At 33.2% G+C, this 21,991-nt stretch overlaps 1 protein-coding gene and 1 long non-coding RNA gene across 2 annotated transcripts in view; both read left to right on the forward strand.

The window, feature by feature from the left end:
• LOC109169997 (probable leucine-rich repeat receptor-like protein kinase At1g35710) overlaps positions 1-21,991 on the forward strand; it is a 28,114-nt gene continuing 6,123 nt past the window's right edge. The window contains exons 1-4 of the mRNA XM_019318909.1: positions 1-2,533; positions 20,709-20,958; positions 21,094-21,707; positions 21,852-21,957. Of these exons, the coding sequence (XP_019174454.1) occupies positions 61-2,533; positions 20,709-20,958; positions 21,094-21,707; positions 21,852-21,957 (3,443 nt within the window). The 5' untranslated portion in view covers positions 1-60. The remainder of the gene's footprint in view (positions 2,534-20,708; positions 20,959-21,093; positions 21,708-21,851; positions 21,958-21,991) is intronic.
• On the forward strand, positions 7,585-8,680 carry LOC109170007. Its single transcript, XR_002052333.1, has 2 exons — positions 7,585-7,683; positions 8,092-8,680. It is a non-coding gene; the product is annotated as an uncharacterized LOC109170007 (long non-coding RNA).

The raw sequence follows: 21,991 nt of genomic DNA on the forward strand, positions 1-21,991 counted from the left end.
TAGACCCAAGACATATATAATACAATACTACTTCCCTCCTATTCCTTCATCAACATCACAATGCCTCCTCCATACAAACTATACCTATTCCTTACTATTATATGCCTCCTTTCCCTTCTTCTTATTCATTCTGCTGCCCCTATTTTCAATGCTTCAACCACCCTTCCTTCTTTGCCTCCAAACCACTTGCAAGTCCCAAATGAAGTAGAAGCTCTTTTAACATGGAAGTGGAGCCTTGACCTCAAAAGTCAACAATTACTCTCATCATGGGTTGTTGGTAGTGATCCTTGCAATTGGACTGGAATTACTTGTGATGGTGGCCGAAGCATTACAAGCTTAACCCTTACAAGTTATGCATTAAAAGGTACACTTCAAGATATGAATTTCTCATCCTTGATTCATTTACAAATTGTTGATCTTTCCAACAACTCACTCCATGGAAGCATTTCTTTTATTAAAGGAATGACTACCTTGAAAATTTTAACAACTTTGTATCTCAATCAAAATAGGTTTTCCGGCCAAATTCCTCAAGAAATTGGGTTGTTAACATCTCTTGTTGTTTTTGGATTGTACTCAAATAATCTCACTGGTCAAATCCCTACTTCGGTTGTAAACTTGAAAAATTTAACAACCCTATATCTCTATGAGAACCAACTTTCAGGCCACATTCCTCAAGAAATTGGGTTGTTAACATCTCTTGTTGATTTGGAATTGTACTCAAATAATCTCACTGATCAAATCCCTACTTCAATTGGAAACTTGAAAAATTTAACAACTCTATATCTCTATGAGAACCAACTTTCAGGCCACATTCCTCAAGAAATTGGGTTGTTAACATCTCTTGTTGATTTGGAATTGTCCTCGCATAATCTCACAGGTCAAATCCCTACGTCAATTGGAAACTTGAAAAATTTAACAACCCTATATCTCTATGAGAGCCAACTTTCAGGCCACATTCCTCAAGAAATTGGGTTGTTGACGTCTCTTGATGTTTTGGGATTGTACTCAAATAATCTCACTGGTCAAATCCCTACTTCAATTGGGAACTTGAAAAATTTAACAACCCTATATCTCTATGAGAACCAACTTTCAGGCCACATTCCTCAAGAAATTGGGTTGTTAACATCTCTTGTTGATTTGGAATTGTACTCAAATAATCTTACTGGTCAAATCCCTACTTCAGTTGGAAACTTGAAAATTTTAACAACCCTATATCTCTATGAGAACCAACTTTCAGGCCATATTCCTCAAGAAATTGGGTTGTTAACATCTCTTGTTGATTTGGAATTGTCCTCACATAATCTCACTGGTCAAATCCCTACTTCAATTGGGAACTTGAAAAATTTAACAACCCTATATCTCTATGAGAGCCAACTTTCAGGCCACATTCCTCAAGAAATTGGGTTGTTGACATCTCTTGTTGTTTTGGGATTGTACTCAAATAATCTCACTGGTCAAATCCCTACTTCAATTGGGAACTTGAAAAATTTAACAACCCTATATCTCTATGAGAACCAACTTTCAGGCCACATTCCTCAAGAAATTGGGTTGTTAACATCTCTTGTTGATTTGGAATTGTACTCAAATAATCTTACTGGTCAAATCCCTACTTCAGTTGGAAACTTGAAAATTTTAACAACCCTATATCTCTATGAGAACCAACTTTCAGGCCATATTCCTCAAGAAATTGGGTTGTTAACATCTCTTGTTGATTTGGAATTGTCCTCACATAATCTCACTGGTCAAATCCCTACTTCAATTGGGAACTTGAAAAATTTAACAACCCTATATCTCTATGAGAGCCAACTTTCAGGCCACATTCCTCAAGAAATTGGGTTGTTGACATATCTTGTTGTTTTGGGATTGTACTCAAATAATCTCACTGGTCAAATCCCTACTTCAATTGGGAACTTGAAAAATTTAACAACCCTATATCTCTATGAGAACCAGCTTTCAGGCCACATTCCTCAAGAAATTGGGCTGTTAACATCTCTTGTTTATTTGAAATTGTACTCAAATAATCTCATTGGTCAAATCCCTACTTCAGTTGGAAACTTGAAAAATTTAACAACCCTATATCTCTATGAGAACCAACTTTCAGGCCATATTCCTCAAGAAATTGGGTTGTTAACATCTCTTGTTGATTTGGAATTGTCCTCACATAATCTCACTGGTCAAATCCCTACTTCAATTGGGAACTTGAAAAATTTAACAACCCTATATCTCTATGAGAGCCAACTTTCAGGCCACATTCCTCAAGAAATTGGGTTGTTGACATCTCTTGTTGTTTTGGGATTGTACTCAAATAATCTCACTGGTCAAATCCCTACTTCAATTGGGAACTTGAAAAATTTAACAACCCTATATCTCTATGAGAACCAGCTTTCAGGCCACATTCCTCAAGAAATTGGGCTGTTAACATCTCTTGTTTATTTGAAATTGTACTCAAATAATCTCATTGGTCAAATCCCTACTTCAGTTGGAAACTTGAAAATTTTAACAACCCTATATCTCTATGAGAACCAACTTTCAGGCCAAATTCCTCAAGAAATTGGGTTGTTAACATCTCTTGTTTATTTGAAATTGTACTCAAATAATCTCACTGGTCAAATCCCTACTTCAATTGGGAACTTGAAAATTTTAACAACCCTATATCTCTATGAGAACAAACTTTCAGGCCACATTCCTCAAGAAATTGGGTTGTTAACATCTCTTGTTGATTTGGAATTGTCCTCACATAATCTCATTGGTCAAATCCCTACTTCAATTGGAAACTTGAAAAATTTAACAACCCTATATCTCTATGAGAGCCAACTTTCAGGCCACATTCCTCAAGAAATTGGGTTGTTAACATCTCTTGTTGTTTTGGGATTGTACTCAAATAATCTCTCTGGTCAAATCCCTACTTCAATTGGGAACTTGAAAAATTTAACAACCCTCTATCTCTATAATAACCAACTTTCAGGCCACATTCCTCAAGAAATTGGGTTGTTAGCATCTCTTGTTGATTTGGAATTGTACTCAAATAATCTCAGTGGTCTAATCCCTACTTCAATTGGGAACTTGAAAAATTTAACAACTTTATATCTCTATGAGAACCAACTTTCAGGCCACATTCCTCAAGAAATTGGGTTTTTAACATCTCTCATTGATTTAGAATTGTCCTCAAATAATCTCACGAGTCAAATCCCTACTTCAATTAAGAACTTGAAAAATCTAACAACTCTATATCTCCATGAGAACCAACTTTTTGGCCACATTCCTCAAGAAATTGGGTTCCTAACATCTCTTGTTATGTTAGTTTTGTCCTCAAATAATCTCACTGGTCAAATCCCTACTTCAATTGGGAACTTGAAAAAGTTGACAATCCTATATCTCTTTGATAACCAACTTTCAGGTCACATTCCTCAAGAAATTGGGTTGTTAACATCTCTTGTTGGTTTGGAATTGTCCTCAAATAATCTCATTGGTTTGTTGCCCGAAAATCTATGCATTGGTCGTTCCCTAAAACGTTTGGTTGTGCATAACAATGAGCTTATAGGAAAAATTCCCAACACTTTGAAAAATTGTACGTCTCTTGTCAGAGTACAACTTCAAAACAACCAATTCTCTGGAGATTTATCTGAAGCCTTTGGAGAATATCCAAACCTTGATTACATTAACTTGAGTAACAATTCTTTTTATGGCCATCTGTCTTCTAGTTGGGGCCATTGCTCGAAACTTACTGCCTTGAAGATTTCAAATAATAGAATTTCTGGAAATCTTCCACCTAATCTCAACAATGCCTCTCAACTTCGATTTCTAGATCTCTCCTCGAATGAAATAGTTGGAATGATCCCCAAGAGTTTGGAAAACATGGTGTTGTTAATTATCTTTAAGTTGGATAACAACAAACTTTCTGGCAACATATTACTAGAAGTTGGAAAATTATCTCAACTTTTGATCTTTAGCATAGCTGCAAATAATTTTGTTGGATTGATTCCACAACACTTTGAGAGTTGCCCAGGGATAATAGACTTGAATTTGAGCAGAAATATGTTTTCTGGCAAGATTCCTTATGGCATGGGAAACATGAAAATGCTTGAAATCCTTGATCTCAGTCACAACTTCCTCGATGGCCAAATTCCACAACAGCTCGATGGACTGACAAGTTTACAGATTATGAACCTATCTCATAATAATCTGTCAGGGTACATCCCATCAAGCATTTCCCAGTGTACAGGTTTAGATTCTATCGATGTATCATACAATCAGTTAGAAGGTCCCATCCCAAACAATAAAGCATTTTTGGAAGCTTCATTTGATTCCTTGAGAAATAACAAAGGTTTGTGCGGAAATCATTTTGGTTTTAAGCCTTGCTCCAGTTACCATCAAAGAGATCATAGGAGAAGAAATTTGTTCATAATCATACTAGTAACATTTGGAAGTTTGTTTGTTGTTATTAGCATTCTTGTCATATTAATTATTCGATCAAGGAGCAACATTAGAGAAAGACGACCAAGAGAAACTATTAAAGATGTGCTAGAAATATTGAGTTTTGATGGGAAGGTGGCATATGAAAGTATCATTGAAGCGACTGAGAACTTCGATTCAAGATATTGTATTGGTGAAGGAGGACATGCAAGTGTTTTCAAGGCTGAGCTACCAAGTGGTCAAGTAGTTGCTATAAAGAAGTTTAAGGCCACTGGGCAAGAAGATGAATGGTGTAGTCTCAAAAGTTTTTCAAATGAGGTTCGCAGTTTAACCGAGGTTAGACATCGAAATATTGTAAAATTGTATGGTTTCTGTGCTAGTGAGAGACACTCATTCTTGATCTATGAGTACTTGGAAGGTGGAAGCCTAGCACACATATTAAACCATGATGAAAAAGCATTGGAATTAGGGTGGATGAAAAGGGTAAATGTAGTTAAAGATGCGGCTAAAGCATTGTCATATATGCACCATGATTGCTCAACTCTTATTGTTCATCGGGACATATCTTCTAAGAATATTCTGTTTGATTTGGAATACAAAGCTCATATTTCTGATTTCGGCACAGCAAGAATATTGAGTCTTGATTCATCACATTGGACTTCATTTGCTGGGACATTTGGCTATGCAGCTCCTGGTACGCACTAATTATATATATTAATCCACTTTGCATGCATGCATGCTCTATTATATTCTTTTGTTTTGTTCTTGAATATAATTCATTTTATTTATGGCATGCAGAGTTTGCATACACTATGGAAGTAACCGAAAATTTGGAGTGGTAGCACTGGAAATTATTATGGGCAAGCATCCGGGAGACTTGATTACAACCATTTTGTCACCCTCAACATCAGAAACCGGCCATCATCAAATGCTGGTAAAAGATTTGTTAGACCCTCGACTCTCTACTCCAACAAAGCAAGTGGCGAATGAGTTGGTTTTGGTTGCCAAGATAGCAGTTGCCTGTTTGAATAGCAATCCACAATGCCGGCCGACCATGCGACAGGTTTCTGTGTTGCTATCCAAGGAATTGCATTTGTCAAATTTGTTACTTGATCATATCTCAATAAGCCAATTGTTTGGCCTTGAATTCCGTACTCCCTGATCAAGCTAGTTTTCAAGGCGTTGAAATTAGTACTATTCTTTCAGCTGATTCATTCTCAACATGCTTTTTCTCAGCGTTACGTTGCTATTTTTTGGTAAGTTGTTTAAATTTTATTATTGCATGACCAATTCTCTTAGATTATTGGGTTTTCTGTATTATTTGCTTTGCTGGATGGATATGAGATTTGTATATGTTGATTTAGCATTGGAAATTGTAGCATTCAATTAAGCGCTAAGTTGGGATTTGTGAATTTAGGTTAAGATTGGTGTGAGGCTTTGATGTGAGAAGAAAGGCAGGATTGGTGAATGTACTAAACATTAGACCTATTATATATGATTTGGGCAACTCCAACCAAGTTAGTCCTATTGACTTGGTAACTGCTCAGACTCTGTATATTGACTTTGAGTCAGCCAGATATGGACATCTAACCTAATTGGTTTATCTTCTTATGGTCAGACAACTTGAGCTTCAAACTGTGCTCATGCATCTCCCAATTTCATTCATGCATGCCAGCCCGGGGTATGTATGTGAAAATGCAAAGCTTTGGTTTATTTTTTCGATATTAATGACCTTGTGTTTTTCCTATGTTTACTTCACTGAATTTCATTCAGTAGGATTATGATCATAATGTTCCACTTGGATCTGCATGCAAAAATCACACCAAGGCTTCTTATGCCTTCTTGGATTCTTAGCTTGGAATTGAATACCACATATATATATATATAGATCCAATCCAGGTTAGTAACACTATTATCACAACAAGCTAGGGTTTCAAACTTTAATTTGTCATTAATCTGTTTAGGCAATCAAACAATGGCAGTGATGAAGAAGTATAGAAGGAAGCTTAGCTTGCTGATGGATACACATCACCAGATTACTTGTTAAGTGGGGCAAGTTGAGGTGAGAATTTGCTGTAAATTAATAAATGTTTTGGTGTCCTGTAATCTAATAAACTTTCACCACTTATTATTTGTTTTGTTTCCTAGAAATTGGCTAAGCGACACAACGGCTTCATGTTCTGCTCAACACATATATGCATGAATCAAAGTATGACATAGTTGACAAGGAAATTATTTTTTTTAACAAGTGTCTTTTGAAGATTGGTTTGTGTCACAATTAAGGATTTGGCATTCTGGCAATTGCAAGTTTTTTAGGCTTTCCATCACTAAAGACCTTGTGTTTTTCCAATAATATAATGTTTGCTGTGAAATATATGCTGGATTATTACAGCATATATCCAGATTAGTAAATATTATAATGGATGGATTCCAAACTTTAATTACATAAATTTTGATGGCAGAGCAGCTTTACTGCTTGTGCTTCAAATTTCATCACTATTGCTAATATATGATCCTAAAATTAACAGGTCCACACCAGCGCCATATAGGTGAATTCATGCATGCATTCTTATCTTCATTAGTTCTGCAGGTGAGTTCATTTTTTACTCAGTGAAACTACCTTCTTCTTTTTTTTCTTTGAACTCAACAAAACAACCAAATTCTATAACTTTTTTCAATTGTTCGTTGTAAATTCTTATAAGGCGTATGCTTACATATTAAGCCTAGAGTAAGAATGACAAAAAATTTGTTTTTATGAGGTAGGGTACCGAGACAACTTTTATTAGTTAATGGATTTTTTTGTTTGTTTGTTTTAAATACTACATTTTTGTTTAATGAGACCTCTTGACTTTTTCCCATTGATATTATAAATGGTATATGTCATGTTGAATTGGAGAAGTATCAGTCTGGAATCTCAACACTATGACCTAGCCTCAATGCAATTAGTACGTACTTTCAATCTAACAAGTAAGCTAACAATCTAACAAGTAACAGATTAGTAACAACCCAAAGTAATTATCTAGTGAATCACTCAACAAGATATTTTAATTAATTTAACACATTAGCATTAATTCTAAAGCACCCAGAGAATTTAATCTGTATAATCAAGGAAATGTACTAGCTTACTTGTTAGATTGAAAGTACGTACTAATTGCCTTGAATGAGATCTCAAATACAATGGAGAAACTTAGCTTGTTGATGATATATATGATGCAGAGATATGATAGCTAGGCTTCCTTGTTTTCAGGTCGCATGCATGTTACTTAATTGGTACGGAGTATTATATTTAATTTAATTAGCACACAAATTTAATGATGGAGGCATGGTCGGTCATTTGTGAACTTCAGGGCAGGCCGGGAATTACCTTTTAAGAATCGGCCGGTTTGTGTCTCCACTTTTGAGGCCGGCACATCATTTCTTGAATTTTAGGAATCGCTAACAATATGCATATATGCACTTTGATTACATACATTATCACAGTGTTAGGACTCTAAACTCCTAATTATATTATACTTAAGTTCTGTTACATGTATTAATATATGTCTTATAGTTCCAGCCCCTGCTACGACTAGTGGACCTCCGGCCTCCTGCTGCTCCGGTGTTGAATCCGGCATACGCTACATGGGTACGGTGCAACAAGACCAATCCATCTTCACCATGCTTATTTCTTCCCTGCAGGCCTGTCGGAGGAGGTGATGCATTTGGCGGTTGATCCCACTACTTCCCAGCTGGTCTGGAGCGCCATTGAACAATCGCTAGGATCGATGACACGGGCACGTGCGCTGCGGCTTCTTGGGCAGCTCCAAGGTCTCAGGCAGGGTAACAGCTCCATTTCAGAGTACTTAGGCCGCGCTCAGGTTTAATTAGTTGTCTCTCGCCGGACGGCCTGTGTCATTGAAAGAGCGAGCAGAATTTATACGTTTTTCGTGGGTTGCTTCCGGAGTTCCGGTCAATGGCGTCCTCCCTCACCACGCAAGGCTCGCCGGTCACTCTTACAGAGGAGTTGTCCGATCACTTGGCTGCTTCTTTATTATCTGTACAACCTAATCCAGAGTACGCAACACCAATGTTTAGTTTGTTTGAGCAGTACGTACTACATCTCATCTTCCATCATCTCCTCTATGGCTCTATGTATGTATCTTCAGGGCTCAATGTTTATATTTATTTGTTACGTAAAACTAACAAAATCTTAATATGTACACCACAATCAATAACACGTAGCACTAATATGTTATGTTATGATACAATGAACAAAAGACTTTGAATCTGGTGGAACCCCTATACTAGATGAGATCATGAGATCTCATGATATCCATTTGACAGTAAATATGTTACCGGATAATATTATTTCGTATAACAATAGTTGTATTGCTAAGTGTTTCAATTCAAGAATCAAAATGTGTCCCTTTAAGCTGAGGGGAATTTCTATTTATCCTAAGCCCTTAATGGTAATATGGTGGGACATAAATGAGGAGCTGAGGCCTTTAATTCTCTCTCATCAATGGTGACTTCAATGGTAGCAATAAGTGGCCGTAAAGTCACTACCCGTAGGTGTTCTGCCAGTTGGAATTCTATCCGTTGGGTTTCCACATGGTGCCGGGTCGAGTGCTTGTTGATGATCCGAGTCGGGTGCCAGTACCATTATTCTGTCACCATTGATTCATTTTCCATGAATGGTTGAGATTATAAGATATTGTGAAAGTAATTAAGGATATATTGAAATCAAAATGATTAAATAGTAATTGTAGATATATGTTTAATTATGGATATAATTCAATTGGAATCTTAAGCATTATATTACGAAGATTATGAATGGAAATTGATATTTTAAATTATTAGGGATCGTATCAATGGTAATAATTAATTATATTTTGTAAATCTGAAATTTTAAATTATGGAGAATTTTACGGTGGTGTGTGTGGGTGTGGAATGGTGTGTGCGTTTTATAGTTTGTCATGATGTACACCTCTTGTTACAGGAAACCACACACGCCATTTCACACCCGCGCACACACCATTGTAAAATTCCCCACAATTAAAAAAGAAAAAACGAAAAAAAAAAAAAAAAAAAAAAAACACCAAAAAACAACAAGCCCAATACTATATCTATTACGCACTGATTATCCATTCGAAATTCAAATTCCGATACCCAAATTAGATTCGTATATTTTTGTTTTCTTTTGGATACGTTTCGCACACGCCCGAAACTAGTAACACACAAACCAAAATGTATATGCCTGTATCACGAAACTCACATACCAAAATGCATAATTTAATGAAAAAAAACCAACACGTCATGGTGTACGAGCCATGTTATAGAAAAATGCAAACACCATTCCACACCTAGGCACACACCACCATAAAATTCCCCATAATTTAAAATTATAAATGTACAAAATATAATTAAATATTACTATTGATTGGTTCCCTAATATTCTGGTAAGATTCTATTTTAAATATAACCAAAATTAAAAATCAAAATACAATTACTCTTTCATCCTTGTCTTTCAAATCTATCATTATTTAATTATTGTTTGACTTTCAATCCTATCCATCAATTGAAACTTTATCAATGGATAAGATGGGATCTCATGATCTCACCTTATTGAGGTGGTCTCACTGAATTCAAAATCATGAACATAATGTAGTTCTTTTTTGTAATCCATGTTCATATTAGCTTTTTTGTTTGTAAATGTTGATGAATTATTTGTCCAATTATCAATTGAAGTGAGATTAGTATTGAGCGTAAAACAATTACAAAACCTCGTCAACAACCTAAGCTTCAACTACTTATTCATCACATTCAATTAACTGATGCCAATTTAATATAGTGACTTGACAGTCCAAGAAACGATATAATTACGATATACTATCATTATACTTTATTTTATTCAAATTATTTTATCTAATTGATTATGTTTTATATTTTGTCATAAATATTTTTACATTTTCACTCAAGTATATTTTTTGCTCCAACTCTAACTATCGTTTAATCTATCAAAAATATTCTATTGTAATTTATAATATATTTTGTAGGCTAAAGTGTCATCCCGCACCATGAACCATTCATGATTATTCATGCCGCACCATGAACTTTAATAAGTGATATTTAGAGCCATAAACCAAAAAAAAAAAATTCGTCTAGAACTTTTTACAGGTTTCCTACAGGTTACCGGTAATAATATTGCTGACATTGCATTTTTTTATTAGTTTTTTTTGATATTTTTCTTCTTTCGCCTTCGTATTATTTTTTTTGTGTGCGTATTTTTATTTTTTCCTAAATGTATAGGCCTCTCTGCGTTTTTCGCTTCTCGTTTCTCTGATACCAAACTCCGCAAAGCAGGCCTGATCAGAGAAACGAGACGCGAAAAAAGCAGAGCAGGCCTATACGTTTAGGAAAAAAGAAAAATACAAAAAAAAATAATAATACGAAGGCGAAAGAAGAAAAATACCAATAAAAACTAATAAAAAATTTCACGTCAGCATTATTATTACCGGTAACTTGTAGGAAACCTGTAAAAAGTTCTAGACGAAAAAAAAAATTGTGGTTTATGGCTCTAAATATCACTTAATAAAGTTCATGGTGCGGCATGAATAATCAGGAATGGTTCATGGTGCGGGATGACACTTTAGCCTATTTTGTATTTTAACCTTATTATGATTGTTTGATATTTTGTACGGAGTAATTAATATTTCTAATTGTCATTTAAACTTCGCCCCCACTCAAGTATTTTCCTGGCTCCGTCCCCAAGTATAACGATACATCAACTAATCAAAATGAATTTTAAAAACCTTATTTTGCTATTAAAAAAAACAAAAATAAAAGGGAAAACGACACTTTTGGCCCCTGAATTGTTTTACTATTAGAGATTTGGCCCCTGTCAATTGATTTGAACAAATTTAATCCTTCAATTGTTTATAATGTGACACAATTAGTCCCTGATGTTATTTAATTAAAAAATTTGTTAATAAAATTTTATTTTATAAGATTATAATTGTCAAATACTCTCCACCATTAAACTTTCTTCTCTCTCATGCATTAACGTGTGTTCGATAATCAATTTTTTTTTTTTTTTGAAAACTCGATAATCAATATCCTAAATATGTAAACTCATCAGTGAGATTCAAGAAGAACTTGGTTGGGGAGGTTATTGATGATATTAAGCGTTTGAAGTTTCGGTAAATGTCCAAAGCTCGTCGGAATTTCTTGGGAAAAATTTGTTCCCACCAAGGACGAGCGTGGTGAGGTTCGTGAACTCCGTCAGAAGCTCCGGTAGGTCTCCGACGAGAAAAATCCACGAAGGTGTTATTGGTAAGATTGGGAGCGCGAAGGGTAGAAATCCGACAACGGTCCGCCGGATAGGACAAAGTTAGAGAAGTCAATAGAGACGACAGCTTGACTCAGAGCTAAATAGCTGCATCGCAGTTCAATAACCTTACCCATGGAAACAAAACCATAAAAAACTTCAACTTCGAAAAACACATCCATGAGAACAAATGGAACTGTGTTGGACTGTCTTTGATGAAAGAAAAGAGTGTTAATTAGAGTAAATTAATTGATAATATCAACCTAAAAATAGCAGGTGGGAGGGGTGGGAGGAAAACATACAGTAATATGAATGAACAGGCTTGCATCTTTAAATTTTGATGTACAAGGAATTGTCAGAGTAAAGAAATTTTTGCTTTTGACTATTTATGAGTTAAGATTGTTACAAATCAAATGTTTGATTAAGATGGCATACATTAAAAAGAGAGAAGGAAGTTTAATGGTGGACACGGGAGAGTATTTGACAATTATAACTTTATAAAATAAAATTTTATTAACTAAATATTAATTATATAGCATTAGGGACTAAAAGTGTCACATTATGAACAATTGAAGGATTAAATTTGTTCAAATCAATTGACAGGGACCAAATCTCCAATAGTAAAATAATTCAGGGGCCAAAAGTGTCGTTTTCCCAAAATAAAATAGATGCAATTTGAACCTTATTCTTTAAAAACCTTAAATGCAATATGATAAAGTTTGATTAAAATTTTACAAGTGAAATATATCATTTTAGACGAAATAATAATAATAATAATAATAATAATAATAATAATAATAATAATAATAATAATAATCCTTTTTTAAAATACAAAAAGTGAAACACATAAAATTAAAATTTCACAATAAAAAAATCAAATTTAAAATAAACTCTAAAATAAAACTAGTCCTCATAATTAGTCTTCAAAGTCAAGTTCACGTTGAGTTCGCGGGGCCCCCAAACTTTCTATGCACTTGTTTTCAGGAATTGTATTATCTGGAAATTAATTTGTACAAGTGGACAATTCTAATAAAAGCTATTGTCAAGACTCAAGAGTGGTCATCAATCATAGAATTGTATTATGTGAAAATTTTGTACAATAATTTTGTGGACAATTCTAATAGTAGCTATTGTTAAGAGGAGTCATCGATCATAGAATTGTATTATGTGAATTTTTCTGTAGACAATTCTAATCGCAGTTATTATCAAAACTAAGGGTGTGTTTGGTTCACACATAAGAATCGGAATCGGAATGCATATCAAATACTTGGTAATGATAATGAGTTTTGGTGAAAGTATTTAACATGTTTGGTAGTAGGGTGGAATGAGAATGGTTACTAATAGTAGTGCTTGAGAATGAATAAGGGAATGAAATCCTTACAGGACGTTTGGTTGGGATTAAGGAATTAGAGTGGAAAGGAATTGCAATTCGGTGGGAAAAGAATAAGGTGTGAATAAAGTAGGAATTCAAATTACATTGTTTGGTAGGGATGAATAGAATTATTGGGTAGGGAATGAAAGAAGTGATATAAAGACTAAAATGTCTTTGTGTAATAATAATAGTAGTAATAATTAAGGGTACTTTTGTCATTTCATCCCTTTTTCCTTTTCCCACAACCACCGAATTGCAATTCATAGGGGGTTACATGAATTGCAATTCAGCAAAAGGAGGGAATTGCAATTCCCTCCAACCAAATGGCGTAATTGTGGCTTCCACTGAATTGCAATTCAACTACAGCCAAATTACGTCCAACCAAACAGGCCATTATTTTATTTGGATATGAATTTTTCAATTGATGGGACATTCGAAACTCATAGTAATGTTCTAAAATCTATCAAACTAAACAACAACAATCACTTTCATAGTCATTCCTATGGACAAAACTCACCAATTAAATACACCATAAGTTCTCGATTCATGCGTATTTCCATTCAAATATTCATTTACTTGCCCCTAAATAAATGCATCATATCAATATTCAACTTATTAAATCACTTTTTAATGGTTTTCAAAAAAAATCACTTTTTTAATGGATTTATAGATAATTAACTTCACTCAAATTTTAAAAATTAAAATTTTGAAAAAATGAAGAAATGAAAAAAAAAAAAAAAAAAAAGATCGAATAAAAACATTTATTGCTCCAAAGAGTGGATATGATTTTGAAGTCTTGCCATGTAAATGAGATAGATTTGAAAATGCCCGCAATGATAGTTCAACTGTTCACATAGGTGAAATTTGTCACAATAGATCAAGTATCGAGTCTCACTAGTAACAATGTGGAAGCAACCTCTCAAAATTAGAGAGGGGGGGGGGGGGGAATCCTTGTGGGTAGTGAGCGAAAATCTAACCTCTATTGATTAGTTGAGTCACCATGGTTTATCACTCCACAAACTGTCGAAAAAAAAAAAAAAAAAAAAAAAAAAAAAAAAAAAAAAAAAAAAAAGAGGAAATGTCAATTTTAGTCAATTAGTTATACCTAAATTGTAAACTCGGTCCATGAATTATTACCTTATACAACATTTTTCCTTTAATTATGTTAAAACTGTCAGTTTCAGTCCATTACTTATAGATTTTGTCATTAACAATTTATTTTGAATTTCAAAATTAAAGGACATATTAGTCATTTTATATTTTTTTCTAAAAATTTTCCATGAATATTTATATATACATTACTCTTACCACAAAATTCATGCTAAATACTTGTCTACTTTTTTTTTTTTTAAACAAATACTTGTCTACTTGATTGATGAGAAATCCGATAAGCAAAAATGACAAGCAAGATATTTCTTAGGATTGAAAATGACCAATTTGTAATTTTAATATATTAGTTTTTTTTTTCTTTTGTGGTATGTAAATTATTATTTTTGATATCTCACTAAGTTCATATCTTTATAAATATTTACCTCCAAAATTTAATATGGAGTAGTAAATATTCAATATCGTTTTTCTTACAATCTTCATCTCTAATTCATCTAAGAATATGCTCCATCAATAACATACAAGCTTATAGTAAGGAAATAATAATAATATAATGAATACATTTTATGACAAAAGAAAAGGAAATTAGAAGAACATTTCTCTAATATAATTGTAGTTAGCAAAATAAATTAGAGTTAAGCTGCAAAATTAAGGTATATTTTCAATCCTAAGTAGTCTTTTGCTTGTTATTTTTGCTTATCATATTTCTCCTCAATCAAGACAGACAAGTATGTAGCAACGATCTTGTGGTAAAAGTAACGTATATATGAATACTCAAGAAGGGAATTTGGAAGAATTTGCGAAATGATCAATATATCCTTTAATAATTTAAAAATTCAAAATAAATTATTAATAATAGCAATATTTATAAGTAATGGATTTAAACTGTCACTCTTAACATAATTAAAGCGGAAATTTTGTATATGATAATAATTCATAGATTGAGTCTATAATTTATGTATAACTAATGAACTAAAACTGCCATTTTGTAAATAAAAATAATAATAATAAATAAATAAATAAACAAAACAACAAATTATCATCTAATCGGTTATCATGAATTGAGCAATTTCACTATACGCTAACAAAGAATATACTTTTTTAGGGCAAGGATATACTTATTAATCAAATATAGATAATATATTACCACATCAGATGATGAATAAGAATTTTAGTATAAAAAAAAAATGTCCATGTAACTTAATCTTTTACTCCGTATGAAATAACAAGAATTGCAAATACATAAAAACAAAATAGTAACTAAGATTTAGAATCAAAGACTAGTCTCCTATGTAAAGTTCCGCAAATTATGCCATAGAATCGTGTTCACCGAGAATGGTGAACACAAGCCAAAACGACGTCGTTTTTAGGCAAAAAAAAAAAAAAAAAAAAATCGCGGATGTGGAGTTAACGGCGCGCGTTTGATCGAATTATGAATTTTCTGTTATGTGAAAATTCATAATCTCATAACAGAAAATTCATAATCGCATAACAGAAAATTCATAATCTCACAACTGAAAATTCATAATCTCATAACAGAATATTCATAATCTTATAACAGAAAATTCATAATCTCATGGTTCCAAAGTGAATGTGTAGGCATGGTTCCAAAGTGAATGTGCAGGCATGGATTCATAATTTATGAATGTCCGTGATTTCGGACGGGAATATGTAGGCATGGTTCCAAAGTGAATGTGCAGGCATGAATTCATAATTTATGAATGTCCGAAATTATGAATGTAATGAAAATTCATAATCGCATAACAGAAAATTCATAATCTCATAACAGAAAATTCATAATCTCATAACAGAAAATTCATAATCTTATAACAGAAAATTCATAATCTCATGGTTCCAAAGTGAATGTGTAGGCATGGTTCCAAAGTGAATGTGCAGGCATGGATTCATAATTTATGAATGTCCGTGATTTCGGACGGGAATGTGTAGGCATGGTTCCAAAGTGAATGTGCAGGCATGAATTCATAATTTATGAATGTCCGAAATCTTTGTTCACCTCAAATTAAAGTGAAACCGCAAAATGTAAAAATAAAGAAAAAAAGTCACACAATTAATTAAGAAAAAAAAAAAAAAAAAGATAACGGTATACTAACACCGTTGGAACCGTGTTCACCATGAATGGTGAACACGGTTCCATGGCATAACGTCTCGTAAAGTTCACGTCGAGTTTGGTCCTCAAAAATTTTCATACAATTGTTTTCAAGAATTGTATTATGTAGAATTTGGATAACAATTTTGTTAAGATTTGAGGCGTTACTATAAGGGTTGGGCCCTCAATGTAATCCTAAAGGCGACTCCGTTAGGATTTTCTATGCCTTATCGGGTTGGACTAGTCACCATCATTATTGTGTGGACCATGGTCCACACAACTTGTATGGATCATATTTTGTATATTGTAAAATAATGTACATTATATTCAGAGAATTTATATTATATAAATACTAAAAATATATTATTTGTATAATGTACATTCAATACACGAATAATGTATATTTAATATATTAAAAGTGTATTTTTTGTTATGGTCCATACAATACTATGTGAAACATAATTTGCGGAATAGTGATGCCTCACAATTTTCTATACCACAAAGAAGAAAATGAAGATGGACGGGAACAAAGGGCAGTGACTCGTGGTAGGACTTTTATTTTTTGATAGGAGAGTAGAAACAAAACTATGACTGTAACTTTCGAATCTTGACTTGGTGGTGCCAAAATATATAGGTAATTGGAGGACTGAGTTGATCTACTTTTATACTTGTCTTCTTTTCCAATAAATATGATAATGAAAACTCCCCAAATTGACTTGGTCAAAGTGATTACCCATTATACCAATATTAACCTTAGCTTGATCCCCAGCACTTATACCATGGACATGGACACATGAAGGTCGATTTGGGTCCTAAATACACAATTTATATAATGTTTACAATTTGAATTTTAAACATTTAATATATAAATTGTGTCTGTAAATTGTAAACATTTAGTATGTAAAATTGTTGATATTCAGTATGTAAATTGTAAATATTCAATTTGTAAATTGTGTATTTTTGAACTTAGGTCCACCTTGCAAAGTGGACCTAGGTCCACCAAATAATTTACCCATAATTTCTTGTGACAAATTTCACTTCTATGACTAATTGAGCTATGGGTTGTCTCTCATTTACTAATCTTGTGGAATGCATGTTTCTTTTATTTTTCAAGACCATGTTACATTTTAATTCAACTTTATTAAAAAAAAAAATACGTACTTGATTACATGCACACCAAATTTATAAATAAAAGAATATATTAAGATTTTATGTTTGGTCTTTCGTATGGAAAAATTAATCTGATCAACATTTTGTCCTTTAATTAGGTCGATCTAGTGCGAACGAGGATTAGTCTGAGTATGGTACGAGTTTCAATGTACCTCCTATAGTTGGCAACTTATTGTGTGGACCGTGATCCACACAGCTATGTGGACCATGGTCCAAAATATCGTCGTGAATATTATGAGTAAAAATAATGTATATTATGTGTTAAAATAATGTACATTATGATTTAGAATAATGTACATTACGGATTAGAATAATGTATATTATGTGTTAAAATAATGTACATTACGTGTTAGAATAATGAAACTTCTGGGGTAATATAATGTACATTATGTTTTAAAATAATGTACATATTTCTTTAGAATAATATACATTATGAGTTATAAAAATGTATGTTGTAGTTGGGCGCGCAAAAAAATAAAATTAAGCAATACGACGTCATTTTTAGGTCGTGGTCTACACAGCTGTGTTGACCACGGTCCATACAATAACTATTGTCTATAATTAGGGGGTGTTTGGTTCACGGAATGTTAGATTACCTTAGGGAATGTTAGATTGATGGGAATGTTAGATTACTCGGATTGTTAGATTCCGGTGTTTGGTAAAAATGGGGTATGTAAAATGTCAAGGTAATCTAACATTACCTAAGTTTAGCAAGGGAATCACATTCCCTCAACAAAGGGAAAAAATCTGATGTGGCAGCAATGTTGGATTCCAAGGGAATATTATATAACTTCAACCAAACATAGGCATGTTAAATAACCAACCCAACATAACCTTTGTTATTCAATATAACCCCAACCAAACGCCCCCTTAGGGTTTGCTCAAGACACCTCGTGGTCTTTGAAATATATATATATATATATATATATATATATATATATATATATATATATATATATATATATATAGAGTTCGCCCATGGTAGAAGAATTTGTCGATGTGACTAGTATATAAAAATTTACAGTTTTAACAAGTTTAAAATGTAACTAAGACTATGTGGTCTAATGATATTCGGGTTGGACTCCCGTTTAGAAGCTTGTAAGTTTGAGTCTCAAGTGGAGGCGTTATTGGTAAGTAATTACTGATCTCTAACTATAAATAATATCTATTAAAGACCTCCAATTGTTTGTAACTTTTTTTTTTTTTTATTGAAAGTGAAGTCTAAATTAAAATTATGACGATACAATAATTTAAAATTTCTAACAATACATTTATTTTAAATGCATTATTAAGCATTCACATGCAACAATAAAATAGTTGGAGTACCAAATATGAAAATTTTGAAATTTCAATTTTTTTTTTCATCATATTTAATTCCAATTTGATGGATAAAATAATTACAGGTCGTTTGGTTGAAGAAATTTAAATTCTCTTCTCACTTAATTCCCACCTAATTTTAAATACCACAAAATTCTCTTGTTTGGTTGAAAGGAGTTGCAATTCCTTCATTTTCATGAAATTAAAATCACATGCCCCCGCTGGAATTTTAGGAAGAAAAAAAGATAGTGATGAGTCAAAATTACCCCTTCTTTTTTTAACTTAAAATTAATGTCTAACAACAACAATGGACATTTTTGACTTTATACTACTTATTCCCTTTCAATTCCATGTATACCAAACATTGAAATTGAAATTCCCAGTAATTCTATTCCTGTAAACCAAACACTGAAACTTAAATTCTCACTTTATTCTCAGTAATTCATCTCCCATGGAATTGCAATTCCTTTCCCACGTAATTCCCCATCTCCAACCAAACGTGTTAAGGACCAAATTAGTGAAAGAGTAATAATCAAAAGACTACTTTAATTTAGTTCAAATTAAAAGTCGGTGAGTAAAAATGGAAAAAGTTAAAAAGGACCATTTTAGAGAATTAACTCTTTTATTTAATATAGTTCATGGATTCAAAATATAGCATATATTAAAGATGCTAAAAGATCTAAATTTGAGAACATTTTGGTAAAATAAAACAGGAAAATAATTGACATCCCAACAAGTTTTACTTGTTTCTATACTACTTAATTACGATTGATTGGAATGCCAAAAAAAAAATTTAAAAAATAGTGATTCCATAAAATTAATATAAATTTATCACATCATAAAGTATTCAAAAATATGATTGTGATAAAAATGAATACATCATTAATTAAAGGACTAAAAGTGTGAGAGTAGAATTTGGGAGTATATGTAGTAGAATTCGAATTGAAAGCAATTGGTGTAGAGCTATATAACAAATTAAAAATATCACCAATCTAAGCTAAGATTATTGACAAGAAGACTTGTGCCGTTGGGGGTACAACAGGCCATCCTATCATAGAAGTATATAACAATCCCAATTATTTCACTCACAAATTAAACATTGCCCATATATATACCCCGCCCTCTTTCTATGTATGTAATACAATATATACCACCTCAAGATCAGCTCCCTCCTATATCTTCAGTCTTCATCAACATCACAATGTCTCCTCCTGCATACAAACTATTCCTTAGTATTATACGTCTCCTTTCCCTCCTTTCCACCACAACCGCCCTTCCTTTTTTTTCTCCAAACCACTTGCAATTCCAAAATGAAGTAGGAGCTCTTTTAACATGGAAGTCAAGTCTTGACCTTAGAAGCCAATCACTACTCTCATCATGGGTTCTTGCTACTCATCCTTGCAATTGGACTGGTATTGCTTGCGATGCCGGCCCAAGCATTACAAGCCTAAACCTTACAACTTATGGGTTAAAAGGTATGCTTCAAGATTTGAATTTCTCATCCTTACACCATTTACAAGTCACTGATCTTTCTAACAACTCTCTCCATGGGAGCATTTCTTTCATTAAAGAAATGTCTACCTTAAAAAATTTAACAACTTTGTATCTCAGTCAAAACTGGTTTTCTGGACATATTCCTCAAGAAATTGAGTTGTTAACATCTCTTGTTGAATTAGAATTATGGTCAAACAATCTCACTGGAGCAATCCCTACTTCAATTGGAAATTTGCGAAATTTAAGAACCATATATTTCACTAGAAACCAACTTTCCGGCCACATTCCTCAAGAGATTGGGTTCCTAGCATCTCTTGTTGAATTGGGATTTGGTTCAAATAATCTCACAGGTCAAATCCCTACTTCAATTCGAAACTTGCAAAATTTAACAACCCTTTATCTATGGGGGAACCAACTTTCAGGCCACATTCCTCAAGAAATTGGGTTGTTAACATCTCTTGTTTATTTGGAATTGTCCACAAATGATCTCACTGGTCAAATCCCTACTTCAATTGGAAACTTGAAAAATTTAACAACCCTATATCTCTATGAGAACCAAATTTCAGGCCACATTCCTCAAGAAATTGGGTTGTTAACATCTCTTGTTAGTTTGGACTTATACTTAAATAATTTCAGTGGTCAAATCCCTACTTCAGTTGGGAACTTGAAAAAATTAACAACCTATGAGAACCATCTTTCAGGCCACATTCCTCAAGAAATTGGGTTGTTAAAATCTCTTGTTAGTTTGGAATTGTCCTCGAATAATCTCACTGGTCAAATCCCTATATCTATTGGATTCTTGAAAAGTTTAACAACCCTATATCTCTTTGAGAACCATCTTTCAGGCCACATTCCTCAAGAAATTGGGTTCCTAACATCTCTTGTTAATTTAGCTTTGTCCTCAAATAATCTCACTGGTCAAATCCCTTCTTCTATTGGGTTCTTGAAAAATTTAACAACCCTATATCTCTATGAGAACCATCTTTCAGGCCACATTCCTCAAGAAATTGGGTTGTTAACATCTCTTTTTGATTTGGAATTGTCCTCAAATTATCTCACTGGACAAATCCCAACTTCAGTTAGGAACTTGAAAAATTTAACAACCCTATATCTCTATGAGAACCAACTTTCAGGCCACATTCCTCAAGAAATTGGGTTGTTAACATCTCTTGTTAATTTGGAATTGTCCTCAAATAATCTCATTGGTCAAATCCCTACATCTATTGGATTCTTGAAAAGTTTAACAACCCTATATCTCTTTGAGAACCATCTTTCAGGCCACATTCCTCAAGAAATTGGGTTGTTAACATCTCTTGTTAGTTTGGACTTATACTCAAATAATCTCACTGGTCAAATCCCTACTTCAGTTGGGAAATTGAAAAATTTAACAACCCTATATCTCTATGAGAACCAACTTTCAGGCCACATTCCTCAAGAAATTGGGTTGTTAACATCTCTTGTTGATTTGGAATTGTCCTCAAATAATCTCATTGGTCAAATCCCTACATCTATTGGATTCTTGAAAAGTTTAACAACCCTATATCTCTTTGAGAACCATCTTTCAGGCCACATTCCTCAAGAAATTGGGTTGTTAACATCTCTTGTTAAATTGAAATTGTCTTCAAATAATCTCACTGGTCAAATCCCTACTTCAGTTGGGAACTTGAAAAATTTAACAACCTTACGTCTTGATGAGAACCAACTT

Source organism: Ipomoea nil, unplaced genomic scaffold (genome assembly GCF_001879475.1).
Source record: "Ipomoea nil cultivar Tokyo-kokei standard unplaced genomic scaffold, Asagao_1.1 scaffold3321, whole genome shotgun sequence".
Taxonomy (NCBI): domain Eukaryota; kingdom Viridiplantae; phylum Streptophyta; class Magnoliopsida; order Solanales; family Convolvulaceae; genus Ipomoea; species Ipomoea nil.